At 30.4% G+C, this 16,602-nt stretch overlaps 1 protein-coding gene across 3 annotated transcripts; it reads left to right on the forward strand.

Annotated features, from left to right (window-relative positions):
- The first annotated feature begins 2,149 nt into the window (after nucleotides 1-2,149).
- On the forward strand, nucleotides 2,150-13,940 carry LOC130803965 (uncharacterized). 3 transcript variants are annotated; one of them, XM_057668211.1, is made up of 9 exons: nucleotides 2,150-2,389; nucleotides 2,764-2,807; nucleotides 2,955-3,061; nucleotides 4,589-4,962; nucleotides 5,910-5,952; nucleotides 7,548-7,627; nucleotides 9,863-10,211; nucleotides 12,667-12,744; nucleotides 13,055-13,940. In XM_057668211.1, exons 4-9 carry the CDS (start codon nucleotides 4,598-4,600, stop codon nucleotides 13,106-13,108), a joined length of 969 nt encoding a protein of 322 aa, XP_057524194.1. In that variant the 5' UTR covers nucleotides 2,150-2,389; nucleotides 2,764-2,807; nucleotides 2,955-3,061; nucleotides 4,589-4,597; the 3' UTR covers nucleotides 13,109-13,940. The 3 variants fall into 3 exon arrangements, with proteins under 3 accessions (XP_057524194.1, XP_057524196.1, XP_057524195.1); XM_057668213.1 differs by lacking the exon at nucleotides 7,548-7,627; XM_057668212.1 differs by lacking the exons at nucleotides 5,910-5,952; nucleotides 7,548-7,627.
- Nucleotides 13,941-16,602: the final 2,662 nt, after the last annotated feature.

The raw sequence follows: 16,602 nt of genomic DNA on the forward strand, positions 1-16,602 counted from the left end.
AAAATGAAAGATCTGGGTTGTTTGAAATATTTTCTGGGTATTGAAGTTGCTAGAAGTTCACAGGGTTTGTTTCTTTGTCAACGTAAGTATACGTTGGATATTATTTCTGAGGCCGGTTTACTTGGGGCGAAACCTCGTGGCTTTCCTATGGAACAAAACCACAGACTTGGTCTAGCTACAGGAGATCGCCTTTCGGATCCCGCGCCTTACAGACGGCTTGTGGGTCGTCTGATTTATCTTACAGTAACTCGCCCAGATTTAGCATACTCGGTGCATATTTTGTCTCAGTTTATGCAGGAGCCTCGCATTGATCATTGGGAGGCTGCCATGCGTGTAGTTCGGTATTTGAAAGGTACTCCTGGACAAGGTATTTTGTTGAGTGCAGACAGTGAGCTTTCTTTACAGGGGTGGTGTGACTCTGACTGGGCGGCTTGCCCTCTCACTCGTCGGTCTTTGACAGGTTGGTTTGTGTTTCTTGGGCATTCTCCAATTTCTTGGAAGACCAAGAAACAGCATACGGATTCTAGATCATCTGCTGAAGCAGAGTACAGGGCTATGGCCGCCATTACTTGTGAGTTGAAATGGTTGAAAGGTTTGTTGTTGAGCTTGGGAGTTCATCATCCCAAAGTTATTCCCCTTTTTTGTGACAGTGAGTCTGCTTTGCATATTGCCAAAAACCCGGTTTTCCATGAGCGTACAAAGCACATTGAGGTTGATTGTCATTTTGTGCGGGATGCTATTTCCGACAGTTTGATTACAACATCTCATGTTCTTCTCAATTGGCGGACATTTTCACTAAGGCTCTCGGAAAGTTCCAATTTGAGTTACTTATGTCCAAGTTGGGCATTTTTGAACCCCATGCTCCAACTTGAGGGGGGGTATTGAGGATATGTGCACTCCGCGCCCCGCGGTACACATCAGATATTTGGTGACGGTTTCATTATCACACTTTCAGCAGTTTCTTTATCTTTGGTGACGGTTTGGTGACGGTTTTTACTAATTCTACGGTTACCATCTTGTATTATATAGATATTGGTTGGAGTTAATGAAAGGACAACACACAGATTATTCCCGTATTATAGTTTTCTCAAGGTGACATCGTATGGGTTGTAGAAATTTGGGTTTACACGTGGTAGAAGTGAAAAGGTGGGTTATTCCAAGGAAGTAATAAAAGGTTGTGAAAAGGAGGCAAAGGGGTAGGAAAGGATTATAATAGGTTGGATTATTAAAAAAAATCTAAAATGATGTTATTCATATCAGAGGAGCAAAAGATAAGTCACATTTTTTCCTTTAGATTATAATCTATCCTATTCAAATCAAAGTTCTCATTTGTTTTTTGGCCTTATTAATCAATCAGTCTTAGTTTGTATTTTACTCTTAATTTATAAATTAAAATATATTTTGCTTATATAATTTGTTACCAAAGACATTAAGAGATAATTAAAATTAAAACAGTGCATCTACAAATATAAAAAAATAATTAAAGACATTTAATTTGAATTAGAACAGTTATTATAATTCTAATTTTTTTTTACTGTTGAAAATATTCAAACGGATAAATTGAATTTTAATTTTCTCAACATAAAATAAATACTACCTCTAGTAAAATCAGAGAAGTCTGCAATGCGCCATACAGTAATATAATAGACCACGTTTTATTGATCCAAAAATAAGAGGGCATGATTCATGATTCGTCATACTCAAGATTAACCATAATCACAACTAACCACAATTAACAAATAATCAAACCTTCAACTAAACACCAATTTAAATCAAAAATTTAAATTAATATTAATAAAATTAAAAATGAAATTAAAAATTAAAATTAGAATTAAAATATCACACACCACTAAACGCCCTCAATTTGCTTCGGTGAACGAGAAATTCAATACTTTAAAAAAAAAATACTAAATAAAAGGATATAAACAATTATTTTTTAATGGGAAAATTAAAGATTCTGTTAGATCTGTAAACGGCGTTAGCTGTTCACCAGCCTAACTCTTAAACGGTAACAAAATTCGTCACGGTTCATCATAAAACGAAATCCTGACCGTCAAAACAATAATCAACAGCTGTGATGTAAAGATGAGATTGTTGTGAGAAATGGGTGTATATAAGTAGTGTAAGAAGAGAGAGAACATTTCTCCTATCTCTGTATCATTCAAGCTCTTGTTTTCTCTCTCTAATTTTTTTTCTCTCTCTCATTTTTACACCCTTCATTCATTTTTCTCCAATTTTGTTCAAGTTTTGATTTTGTTTGGTGTTATTATTGTTTAAAGTATTCTGGAAGAAAATGCAAGAACAGAGTCAATTGATTTTAAATGAGTAGTGGATGTTCTATGTAGTTGACGATTGACGCTTCTTGTATCGACATTTGATTTTAGTTTTGGTGAGGTTCATAACTTTTGATAATCATCACAAGAAATGGAAATTTAACATGTTTTTTGTAAATAGAGTAACTAAAGTTGAAAGTAAAATAATTGGTTCATTTTTGGGGGGAATATTGTTATTGGAGATTGAGTTGATTGAACAATTGGTTAAATTTGAAGGTTGTCTAAACTTAAAATTTTTGTAAAAACGGATGAACTTTTTCAAATTTGCAGCAATTTCTGTTTTTCAATGGATTGATTTTTTCATTTTTCTGGTTGAATTTGAAGAGATAAATTATGGCGATAAGCAAGGAAAAGACTGATTTTGGTTCCATTTTGTGGTTTGTTCTTCATCGATAAGTATTGACTTTGTGTTGAAAAATTTGTATTGCAGCCATTGAAAAGCTCGATTGAAAGAGGAATTAACTGTATTTACTGGTACCGATCTTTTAAGTCTTTTCTTCACGTCTATTTTCTTCCGTTTCTGGTTTGAATTAGCTTGATTTCATGATTTTCTTCAACTGTTTACGTAACATTGAATTTCAATTTTGCAGTTCTTTTAACTTTCTTTTTCAATTTTGGCAGGAGGTTGAAGATTGAGGAAAAATCCTCTGCATTTTTTGCCGGTTCGGATTCAAATTTTGAACCTGAGATTAAGTTTTCCATTTTAAAGACTTTAAGTTATTTTTCAGGTGAGGCATTTACTAAAATTCTTCTTAATCATCATTTATCCCTCTTCTACATGATTCTTCCACCACTAATTTTTTGTGGCTGAATACTTCAAGATTCAGTTCTGCTTTCAAGTTTCTGGATTTCATGTTTTCCTTAAAAGAAAAGTTTTTTATCTTCACTCTCGTTGATTTCTTCAACTTTGTAATTGAATTTGAAGAGATGAAGAGATAAATTCTCTATCTTGTCCTCGATTTCTGCAAATTTTCTCTTTTCAGTGGTGATTCAAAGGAAAAAAAAAAATCTCTTTTGATGGCGATTTTCTGTAAAAATCTATATTGAATGGCGATTTTCAGCGAAAATCTCTATATAATGGCGGTTTTCTGTAAAATATCTTTATTTAATGGCGATTTTCTACAATATATCAATCTTCAATGGCGATTTTCTGCAAAATATCAATCTTCAATGGCGATTTTCTGCAAAATATCAATCTTCAGTGGCGATTTCTGCCAAATATCTCTCTTTACGAAGGTTTTTCTGCAAAATTCTCTCTTAAATGGCGAGTTTCTGCAAAATTTCTCTTTTTAATGGCCATTTTTGCAAAACTTCTCCCTTTTCAAGGACTCTTTCTGCAGAAGTTTTCACTCGTCAATGGCGATTTTCTACATAAATTTTCTCTTATATGTCTATTTTCTTCAAGAATTTTCCTTGTTCAATAAAACAAGATAGAAAACAGGGTTGGATCTTATTTTGATAAAGGATGGGATTACATGGATAGAAGTTACAGTAAACATTGAGCATAATATTTTTACAACTTCCTTATAATAAGCTCCTAAGAAGTTCACCCTTTTCAATGGCAATTTTTTTTGGTAAATTTACTCTTCAATGGAGCTTATTTTGTCAAATTTCTCTTCTTTCAGTTCTTTTCTTCGCCAGCAATTATGCTGCAAAATCTGAGTAATGTTCGATTGTAATTTTGCTCCAATTCCAATTTCGTAGTGAAGCATGTTTTATTTTTGGAAAGAAGTATAAACTTATCACCCCTGTTTTGTATTGAAGTTGAAGACTTCAAAGCTAATCTCATAGAGATTCTCTATTTGATTGTTTTCTTCGGGTTTTCCTTTTTACTCTTCTTCTTTGTATTGTTGTTTTTAATTTAACGAGCTAAAAAAAAATATTTGTGTTTTTATTTCTTTTCATAATGGTTTTTTTTTGTTTTATGAAATTCATTTTCATTTATATGGCAAGTTGCTGAAACAGACCTTTAAGTTTCAATGGATTCTGACGTCCTGATCCTCTTTTATTTTCGTCACCATTAATATTATTCAGTGTTTTAGCCTTTTGCGTTTAATAGTGATTTTTCATTTTAAATTTTTTATTTGAAAAATTCCAGCACCTTCTTAAGTTTCTTTTTAATCATTTATAGTAAATTGTAATAATATTCTAACCCCAGTTAATTAAGCCTAATAATATTGATTAACTCTAGTCAATAATGCTGAAGTCTAACAAGATCTATGGACATCTTTATATTTCGTTAATGATGGGGACAGGTGTAGTAGATGGAAAAGGAAGTGGTAAAGAAGAATCAGCATCCCCACAACAATACCAACAATAATAATATTAGTACCACAACTAGCCTTAGGGAAAGACACATAATTGGGGACGGTTTCATCAAGCCTCCCCATTCCACCGATTTGGTTTTGCGGTGGGGTAGTCGGAAACGTCTCCGGTGTATGAAGATCCAGGTTAAAAATGAGTCTTCTCCGACCACCCGGATTACTGCCCGGGTGGATCGGCGGGTTGTTAGATCGGATCACAATAATACCAATAATGGTACAGTTGGTACTGGTAATCATACCACCAACGGGTTTAATCTCCGGCAACGGCCTGCTTCTCCAGCTCATCCTCCTTCACGGGTCCTCAGGTATATTCCTTACTGAATTCTTGATTTGGGTTTGATTATATATATTTTAATCTAAATTGTCTTGAATTATGGGAAATCTGCTTGCTTTCTGTGTGGAAGTTGCTTGGAAAATATTTATCATTTTTTATTAATTAATTAACAATTTTGTGTGAAAGTATGAACCAAAGGTTGTTGTGTGGAGAAGATGAGCTTGATTCAACTAATATTGTCATTGACTATTGACCTCGTCTCGTAATAGACTATTTATTGGAGAAAAGTAGACCTAAAAAAAATTGATCCGACCTGAAAATTAATCCGAAAATTGGATTGAAATTCGACTGAAATTTTTTGGGTTAAAAAACGGGTAGGTGAGGTGGTCGGAAACTATATCTAATGGGAGGTTTTGTATTCATTATGAATATGCATGAAATTAAACTAAAGATAACAAACTGTAAATTCCCTAAAAGATAGGCATGAAATCTGTAATTTTAAGTGCATAAAATATTTATTTACAAGATTTAATCAACCTTTATATATACTCTTTCTAGGTGAATTTTCCAATAATAATGACATCTTGTGAAGAAAAATATCCTTGTTAGTAGACGATCATAAAAACTTAGGAGATATAAAAGGGGAAAGGGTGATTAGAATTTGGTGGAAGTACACTTATTTGATGTTTAGTTACATAGATGGTATGCCTAATTGTCCTTTAATAAGTCGTTTTTTTGTGTCAAGTGTATGGCATCAATTTCAATTTTTTCTTTTTCTCTTGTCAGTTTCCTTTAGTTGGGGTGGGTGGTGGAATGGCTATCAGAAATGGGTGATAACACGCAAGCATTATTTGTTTGTTTGTGGTTTCCATACCTCAACTAAGTGCTATGATACAGACTTGTTGCTTTATTTTGGTTTTCTTAAGTGGATACCCACCCTTAGGATGCATTCTTATCCCTTTTCTTAATTCATAAAAGGCCGAGGTGCTATTTTGAGGATCATCAATCTGAAGTTACCCAGGTACCTTCTTTTACAGTAATATCCTAGGTTTGATGATCCGATTGTTTTTTCGCTTTTATATTGGTTGTTGCCTTGTTGGTATTGTCATCATTCGTCTTAAAAAACTTCTAGTTTAATTAGTATTCTGGATGAGAATCCTATATGTTTAGGTGAAGCTAAAAATAGGGGTTGGAATGTTGGGAGGAAGAGTTATCTATAGATTAATCAATTGGGAAAGAATATGTTTAAAATTAGATCTCTATTGGTTCTAGACTCACAATTACGACCCATGGAAACAAAAACCTAGGGGCCATGATTCATTTTCTCGTCCTCCCGTTAAAAAATTATACTCTTAACCATTAAACGATATCTGCCTCGGGTTAAGGATGTCCATTGAATCTTTACTTGGAGCTTGTAGCATTGTGCGCTCTTATAAGGTGATACGTCAATAGTGGTAAGTAGGGGTCATGATTCTATTCCCACCCTCTTGTTTGAAAATCATAAGCTTAACCATTAAATGACATCTGCCTCTGGTTAAGGATGGCCATTGAATCTTTACTTTGAGCTTGTAGCATTGTGCGCTCTTATAAGGTGGTCCGTTAATAGTGGTAAGTAATAAATAGAAGAAAGAACAATTATAAACCAATTCCAAGTTTGGATAAGCGAATTGAACTTGCCTTGTTTTTAAATTCATTTATGCATGCTCTGCCTTGTAAAACCTTTTGTTCTCTGAAAGTTGGACTTACTTCAAAACAATATTTGAAAATAAGAAATTAGACTATACTATTTTCTTATTTAGAAAAATAACAAAACAATTGAATTAAAGGTGAGTCCCAACTTTTAAAAACAAAAAATGTATACAAGATCATTTAGGAGCATCATACAATCAATTAAAAAATACTCCTTTGTCTCATTAAATTTGCTACATTTGCATCTAAATATGAGTTTTTCATAGCAAATGTAGCAAATTTAATGGGACAGAGAAGTAAAAAGGAAAAGTTCGACTTTGTATCCTAAATTTGTTGATTAGTTTATATATTGAGTTAACGTTCCATAATCTTATAATCTAGTTGAAGGTTCAATGTGAGTGACCTAAAAAAATATGGTCAATCACTCAATCACTTAACTATTGCTTAGGAATCGTGAAGTTACAGCCTTAGAACTAGCTGCACGTTAATCCAATGACATTTTCAAGTTTGGTGCTTCACATTTTGGGTGCTTTATTTTTTTATTATAAAGATGAAGAAAAATTTTATTATTAAAAAGAATGCTTTGATACAAACAAGGATGGAAGATGAACCATTGAGAATGGAAAGAACAAAATACATAACCATAAGATGAAAATAAACCATCTAGTACCTATATTTACCTAATTGGTACTCCCTCTGTTCCTCTTAATTTGCACCTCTTTCCATCTTAGTTTGTCCCACTCATTTTGCATCCTTTTTTCTTTGGCAATGCCCTACTTTTTTCCTTTAAATCTCACTCACAAGCTTATTTTCTCTCTTCATCTTGACCATTAATTTTTATCATCTATTTGTTTTTTGTCTTATTTTTCTACCAAATTTCACTTTCTACTAAATATCACCCAAAATAAAATAGGTGCAATTTTATAGGGATGGAGGGAGTATTTTCTAAGCTTGGATCCTAGGCGATTGCTCTTTTTGCTTACCCTCAAAACCGGTCTTGCGGGAAGGTAATGTAGCAAAGGAAGTTGTAGAGAAATGATTTTTCTTGCTTCTACAACCTTGCACTTTTTTGTCTCTTTAAATTTATCTTATAAAACTTTTTAGTTAAAGTTAAATGAGGCAAATTTTTTAGTGACAGAAAAGTCTCGCCATTATTTGATCCAAGAACTAGTTATTAGATACCAATTTTGGGTTAAGTTGGGTTGTCTAGTACTTGTTACAATAATAATATATTTTAATTAAGGTGTGTATGTAAATATTCAATCTGAATCATTCATTATTGGATTTTAAATTTATCTGGTTTTTTGAAATCAGATAATTGAGAAGTGGATATAGGGATTGTGTCATTCAATTAATAGGTAATAGAAGGATTGAGACAAAGCGAGATTATTAATTTGAATTTTTGGTTTTAGGAATTCTTACATACATTTGCTGAGATGCATTGGTGCAATATCTAGTTTACAAATTCTTGTGAAAGACGATCTTTTGGAGAAATCATCTCAAATTAGGTCGGCCCACAACAAAAAATGTAGAGTGAAAGTATGCATTAAGTTTTATAAACTTAGTCTGAAAAACGTCTTTCAAATAGACGATCTCTAAGGAGACCGGCTGTATCTTGTTACGTGGTGAAGGATGACACGTGACTGAGTGAAAAAGTTTATGATTTGTGGATGGGCCCTTATTGTCGGCAACTAGTGTCTAGTATTGCAATTGGCTTCTTTTAACGGCCCACATAGGCCGAATAATAGTGGCATTTCTCCTTTATCAATTAATCAATAAATTAGCTTATCAATTGGCCTCATCATCTTGTGAGCCATTTTAAAGACGCAAGACAAATGTTAGATCACCGTTGAGATGTTATTTTGATCAAAATCACTTATGATTATAGATTTTACGGCTTGTATTGTATGGCACCGTTTTGCCAAAATACTGATCTAATAATCTAAACTTTAGTATTATAAGTAGATAAGCACACAATAAAAATAATCTAACTATAACTCTTTTATTTAAGAATTTATGTAGATTTTATCAATAGTCTAAATTTTCCTCAAGTCATGCAAAAATTTCAGCATTTAATTGACTTACTTTGAGTGTAAAAATAAAAAAAATGTTTGACCCCCGATTAAATGATCTCAATTATGAATTGTTTAAATCTGACTATGACTCAAATGATCGGAATTTGATTTCATGGGATGCATCTTTGAATTTTGTTCTGTCTTGATTATTTCTATTGTTCGTGTACTTTACATTAATTTTGTCATCTACCATATATTTTCAATCGTTAATGGGAAAACCTTTTGCCTTTGTTGAAAGTTGTAATTGAAATTTGCCTCATATTTTATTTATTATGACATGGAAATCAATAATTGTCCTTCTTTTTCATAAATGCCACAATATTTCTTATATCCTAATTTGGTTAAGGATGTTTTACCATCTAAATTAGCTTAAAAAATCATATTTAATACTCCTAATTATATTTGCATTAATGAAAAATATCCTTACTTGTACACACCTAGTCCGGACTTTTTTGTAATTATATTTATATTTAGATAATTTTATTTATACATAAAATACATATATATATATATATATATATATATATATATATATATATATATATATATATATATATATATCAATTTGTAATTGTCTTTTTTTGTACTTATTGATCATTTGTGCTTACAATAATTTTTTGTTTTTAGGTCGCCATCATTTACAATTTTTTAAAAAGTTAAAAATCTAATGCCACGTGGAAATTGACATTATATACAGACCGTTAGATTACTAAAACAACCAGCAAGCTCATACTTGAACACGTAGTATTTCTTTTCCAATTAGAAACATTGATCACCATAATCAGACGGTCCAGAAATAGCATCTTTTTCCATTGCTTTCCTGATAAACTTATTACTATTATCATGGAATCACACTTGTCCCAACTATCAATACATTTTCATCAACGCCTAAATTATTATTCTCTTTCTCTCTCCACATTTTCAGATTTTAAAAAATCAGAGAAAGACCATTCAACCCTTACATATTTATCCGAACGTTATTTCACCTACCTTAAGGTTATTTTTGTAAATTCAACTTTATTTTTTTTTTTTTTATTGTTTATAATTTTTATCTTTTGTTTTGAATATTAATATAAAAGTTAAATTCGTATAATCGCATAATATAATCAGAGGTGGAATATTTTTAATTATTTAATGCTTTATTTGTTTTTTTATTTCTGGATGCAGAAATTCAGAGAGTGGATCGGGAATGAAGACGCAGAATAATAATTATCAGAATAATGGTGGTGGAGGAGGAGGGATGAAAGGGTTGGGCTCACCGGAGAGAGAAAAGAAAAGTGGTGGGGCCCACAATCATCACGAGAATACTATGATAAACGGTGGGGGTAAAACGACGTCGTCAGAGACAAAAGGTGGCGGGTCATCTTCAGGCGGTGGAAGCGACGTCGTTTGGCCACCTAAATTTGTAATCGCCTTAACAAATAAGGAAAAAGAGGAGGATTTTATGGCTATAAAGGGTTCTAAACTTCCTCAAAGACCAAAGAAACGTGCTAAGTTCATTCAACGTAACCTCAATGTAAGCCGTCTTTTCCTCTCAACTGCTTCATTTTTTTTTTAAAAAGAAATTCTTTTCTTAGGGTTTAGTCAGCATAAAAAATTCATAAATATTACTCCCTTTATCCTCATCTCTTTTTTGCAAAAGTGTAGTTGGATCGATTCATCACAATGTAAATTTAATTTATATCAAGATTTTATAATTTTTTAAAAATCCAATTAAAATTAGTGAAATTCCACCGTGGTAGCATTCAGCGTTTATGAATCGCCACTTGTAGTACTTTTGTAAGATTTTTCGACACGGTAGCATTCAGTTTATGAACTATAACTGCGGTAACATTTTTCGTTAAATATTTGTTGATTTGATTTTTCCATGGTAACATTCAGTTTTTACTCTCAAATATTCAATTCACCATTTTAACTTTTAATTTACTAATTAATTTATCCAACGCCCCTTAAATGTGTAGTTATGTATTAGTGCTTGGAATGCACCTTTTGAGCTTATTATTTATTAGTGTTTGTAATACATTTTTAGAACTTTATAATGCCAATAATTTGAATGAAAATAAAATTGTTATAACATTTAAAGGCGTTAGACAAATTAATCGGTGAATTTAAAGTTGAAATAGTGAATTAAACATTTGAGAGCAAAAACTAAATGCTATCATGTAGAAAAATCTTATAAAATGATGAATGAATTAAACAGGAATTAACAAGAATTTAATGGAAAATGCTATAACAGTTAAATAAAATCTTACAAAGTGCGACCACTGGCGTTTCATGAAAATTGTATACTATCATGTGGAATTTCCTTTAAAATAATCACAAATGCGCAAAATTAAGTATTATATCTGATAATAATAAAATAGTACATTACTCCCTTTTTATTATGTTTGACTTGCTTAGTACTCCTTCAGTCCCTTTAAAAATTATCACACTTTTCATTATATTACATTTCTATTTTAGAGATAAAGGTAATATTTTTATATTGAGTGAGTTTAATTCTGTTTTCTGCGTCTAATTAATGTACCATATCAAAATTAATCAAGAACAATCATACATTTTAAAATAAATCTTGTCATTTAAAGTCTAGGTCCTAATCATATGATAAGTTATACACTTATACTTATGTTTACCAAATTTCATACTGATTTAGCTATTGGCATAAAGTACTCCTCTGATCTCCGTTGAGTATATTACTTGCAATTAGAAATATTACACTGTTTATTCATCACTCTTAGTTTGTGATAAGTCAAGTGAGATATTGTTTAATTCGTCTAAATGCAAAGATTTAATATAAATTTTATATATACATAACATAAACATTAATGTTTGAATTAGTGTATTGAACTGCATGAAAAGTTAATCGTTTTGAAACGGAGGTAGTATCTCATAGAAATCAGAGTGAGTTTTTTTAGGTGTTTGATTTTTGGTTGATTCAACAGAAAGATGCAGTATTTAAATGAGTGGCGTTTAGTTTTCGGATGATTCAAACGGACAAAGAGAGAGTAATTTGGTTTCGGACAATTTTATAAAAATATTGTTGTAATTTATCTCAATGCCATATTGCCATTAGTTGGGACAATCTTATAAAAGTAGTAAAGAGAGAGTAATTCTTATTTTTGGATGAGTAAGGATTTTATTATACTCCAATATCCTTGCTTGTTAAATCATATCTTAATGCATAATCGATGTGTATTACATGCTGACTCAAGTAGTAAATCAATGCTCTCTATCAAAAGATGCAGTTTGAACCTCGAAAGGGTTGAATCAATGATTGAGATTATTAAAAATACTACAGGAAAGATGAGGTTTTAGAATTTAGAGAATGGCCTGAGTCTTGTTTAGCTAGTGTTTAGAGATTTGGGTATATAATTTGATATAGAAACTTTTGAATCAACAAAAATACGTCATGTAGGAGACATTGAGTAATTTTAACAAACTTATGCTAGTGTGTAAAACACAAAGGTGAAGTTATTGTTAGGTGAACAAAGAGATTTGGGTCGTTTAGAATTTACTTTTGCGGCTTATTTTTTAGTTGGTTCTTGAATTTTTTTTGTTTATGTATTGCTAAAATTGCTTTTCTTGGCCTCCTTAACTTTTATTTTCTGGCGTCCCCTTGCACATAAAGGTGAAGTTAGGTCAATAAAGAGAATAATAGTTGAGCTCTTCAGCAGAAGTAATATTGTCATTATAAATCAAAGAGATGTGCTAAATAATGTGGCAATATACTAAACATGAGTAATACCCATTGATTCAATTGTATGTCATAATATCAAATAGATGCAATTCACAAATGAACAAAGCATCTTTGAATTCTGCTTAGCATTCAAATGGTAACCTCGTTATGTTTTTATCTTAAATGTGTTTTATACTTTTATTTCTCGGCTCATTACTAGCTTGCAAGTTATGTCAACCCATTATTCATTTTCTGGCACTGCATCTTCCTAGCTTATGTGTATATATTTTTTGTGCAGTTGGTGAGCCCTGGCGGATGGTTGTGTGATCTAACTTTGGAGCGATATGAAGTCAGAGAAAAAAAGATCTCTAAGAAGGTAATTTATAACCAAACACCAATGCGAAACTTCTTTAACTCGTCTCAGTCTCAAAATTTTTACAGTGGTAGCCCTTCCATTCATTTCCTAGCCAATTTAAATTTATTCAAGTATATAAATCTGAAAATTTGACATCCATGGATGAACATACATGATATGAAAGTTGAAACCCATTCTGATCCTAATAATCGGAGAACTCGATATGTTATGGGGGAACACATCATGTTCTATGCATTGTTTTCCAACTTTTCTACACATCATGTTCTGAAGTGACAACACAGACTAACTGTATTTGGTATTTTTATTGCAGAGACCAAGGGGATTGAAGGCAATGGGCAATTACATGGAATCCGACTCAGAATAATACTGGGTAGAAGCTAGGTAGTTAACCCGACATAAGTTTTTATTAGCAGCGTCAAAGTATGACGAAAAGGGAAAGAAATCAATGTAAATTGTCACCTTTTTCACCCTATCTAAGCAATGATGAAGAAAATAGTTTTGTTATCCCTCATGCTCACTAATCACTATGCCCTTGTGTGCTTATATATGAAGCTCGCAAATGAACGGTAAAGGGCCATACTAATCTTTGACTTAGCGTCTACGCCTTCTTCAGCTAACATATGGTGTTCCCTTGTTCAAAACTAGTATGAAGAGCTTGAGTCGCCCATGCTTGACGTGCTCTATCGATACTCATCATCACCGAGCCTTGAGTTCAATGAAAGAATAACTAAAAGTGATTGTCGGAGCCATGCTTGACGTGCTCTATACTCTATTAATCCAAACATTCCTTCACCTTTAATTTCTAGATCAATCCTAACTACCCTTAAAAAGATTTAGTGAGCTTAGACTTTCAGAAAAGGATCACGCCTAATAATGATTCCAACAAGAATTTCTTCACCACTTACGAAGTGGTTGATGGTGAATGTTACCGTGGGTATTATTATTGTTGCAAGGTGATGTCGCTCAGGCTGTTGTTTGGATGTATTATGAGGGCTTTAACTAGGGATGATCATGATCTAATATCCTATTAGATTCGTTTCTATTTTTAGGGTATGGTTCCAAAAAACATGAATCTAGGTCTAGGATCTTCTTATCGATTTAAGATTCAGACCTGTAAGATCCGTCTTAGATCATTATAATTACTCTAGACAAAACTTATTATATAACCCAAAATTAATTTTAATTTGTTTTAAACCTATTTATTTTATTTTAGATACAAGTATGCAACCCATAAATTCATTTTATGTTAATAAAACCTTTAAATGTAAAAAATTTAAGTCTGAATAATTAAATCAAGACTCATTTAGATTTTAGACTTCATTTGGCACCTTAGACCCATTATGTTTGACGGTTTTGGGTCCCAATCAAAAATCTTTTAATCCTATGGGTTATGGTCCAAGTATAGGTCCACAAAAATTTATAGTTTTAACTTCCAAGTTAGGTTGAATAGACTCAAATCCAACTTATGAGTTATGACCATTCCTAGCTTTAACTAGTTTTTAAATATTCAACTTACTGTATATTAGTATTCTGAATTCGGTATTAGCTCTAGTAAAATTTTTAACGCTAGTGAGAGGTTCAAAGTTTTAGTCTCGGGACCAAGGTAAGTAGCTTGTACGTGTAATTGATTTTTACAATTACTTCATTCTTCACATGTTGATTTTTTAATAGTTTTATTAGAGTGAATATATAAATTGGTAAATTGTGAAAAATAAATTAATTTTTATTCGATCCGCTGAAAATAAATTTATTTATTAATTATTTTTAAATAAACTCAACTATTTGATATAATTGTTGAAAATAAACCCATCTATTTTTTATAATCTTTTTCAAAGTTTCTTTGTGATCAAATAATTAAGAATAAATAATAGTTGAATTTATTTTCAACAATTACATCAGATAGCTAAATTTATTTAAATATAATCAATAGTTAAGTTTATTTTCAGAGAATTGAACAATGATTAGTTTATATTTTACAATTTACACTTTATAAATTGAGGTTTTTCTGCAATTAATTTTTGATAATTAAGTACTTGTCTACTTTTCCCCGAGAGGACACAAATCGGCGAGATTGCTTACTTGTAAGGATTTTCTAGTGCTTTTGGGTCTCTTTCTCTGGTACCTTTAAAAAGTAGGACAATTTGTACAACTTTGATTTTATGCAGGGCCGGCTATTTGGGGAGCAGCTCAGGGCCTCAATTTATAGGGGCATCATATTTTTGTTATTGTGTAGCAAAATTGAATTTTTGTGTATTGTATAGCAAAATTAAATAAATAGAGAGAATATTAAAATTTAATTTGAATTCACACTAAATATATTTTTTAAAAGATAATTAGATAAATTGATTAATAAATTTTATTATCAGCTTGTATAAAATTATTAGAATATATTAGTATAAATTATTTTAAGACAACAATATAGTATTAATATTTTATGTTAATTATATAACCTCTCTTAATAATTTTTAATTTACTATTTTTATTATTAGTTCAATTAAGATAAGTGATGATAGTGATTTAAATTTTAAATTTAAAAGAAATGGCTATTTGAAATTTATGAGTAATAGTTGTTGGTTTCATGTAATTGTAAAATTTAACAATATTTTAATATATTAATAAAAAATAATTATACTAATTAAAGTATTAATAAATGAATTCGCTAATACCAAAATATATTAGAATGTAATTTTTAAATTATAGGGGCCCATAATTTACATTTTGCTCTAATTAAAATATCGGAGACGACTTTGAATTTATGGTCAACTCAAGAACGTACAACAAGTGCAACAAGCCTAACAAGTATGGATCTTCGTAATAATGAACTCCATCTCCAAGTAAATATAACTTGCGAGATTATTTTAATAAGTTACAAAAAAAATTCTATCATCATCATCCAACACAGTATATCGCGCTTATAGAAAAATTATGCACAGAGTCTAGGGAGGATAGGACAGGGCCAACTCATTCCCATACAGGAGAGCGCAGCCAAAAGAGTCCGCCGACTCGAGAAAGATACGATGACGTAGGTACATGGGAAAAAAGACCAACTTATTTGCCATATGAAATAAATTTTACCAAAATTAACACCAACTTATTTCTTAATATATGAGCTAGTACTATATCACAATTAAATATGTATGTGCTTTTAAATTCACTTGAAATATTATATTTTTGAGTTTAAAAGTTACATAAGATTTCCATTTAAAGCTTCTTTAATTATACAATTGTTATTTTATTTTGAAATATTTTTAAAGTAATAAAGTTTCTTCATTAAAATTCTAATTTCCAAAATAGTTAATCAAGAAGAAAAAAGATACATGGTAATAAAAAATTATGATAACGTTGTTATAAGATTACCCAGATTTGTCTTAAAAAGTATAAGAGCTTTAATTAATACTTACATTAACAACAAATTTTTTCATTAAAAAACACTATATATTCTAAAATTTTGTTTATTTTATAAGATATATTATAATTGTAATTTGTTATATAAATATGCAATTACATTATTATTTAAAATATATATATATATATATATATATATATATATATATATATATATATATATGTATGTGTGTATATATATATATATATATATATATATATATATATATATATATATATATATATATATATATATATATATATATATATATATATATATATATATATATATATATACATATATATATATATATATATGTATATATATATATATATATATATATATGTATATATATATATATATATATATATATATATATATATATATATATATATATATATATATATATATATATATATATATATATATATATATATATATATATATATATATATATATATATATATATATAT

The sequence above is a fragment of the Amaranthus tricolor genome, chromosome 17 (genome assembly GCF_026212465.1).
Source record: "Amaranthus tricolor cultivar Red isolate AtriRed21 chromosome 17, ASM2621246v1, whole genome shotgun sequence".
Taxonomy (NCBI): domain Eukaryota; kingdom Viridiplantae; phylum Streptophyta; class Magnoliopsida; order Caryophyllales; family Amaranthaceae; genus Amaranthus; species Amaranthus tricolor.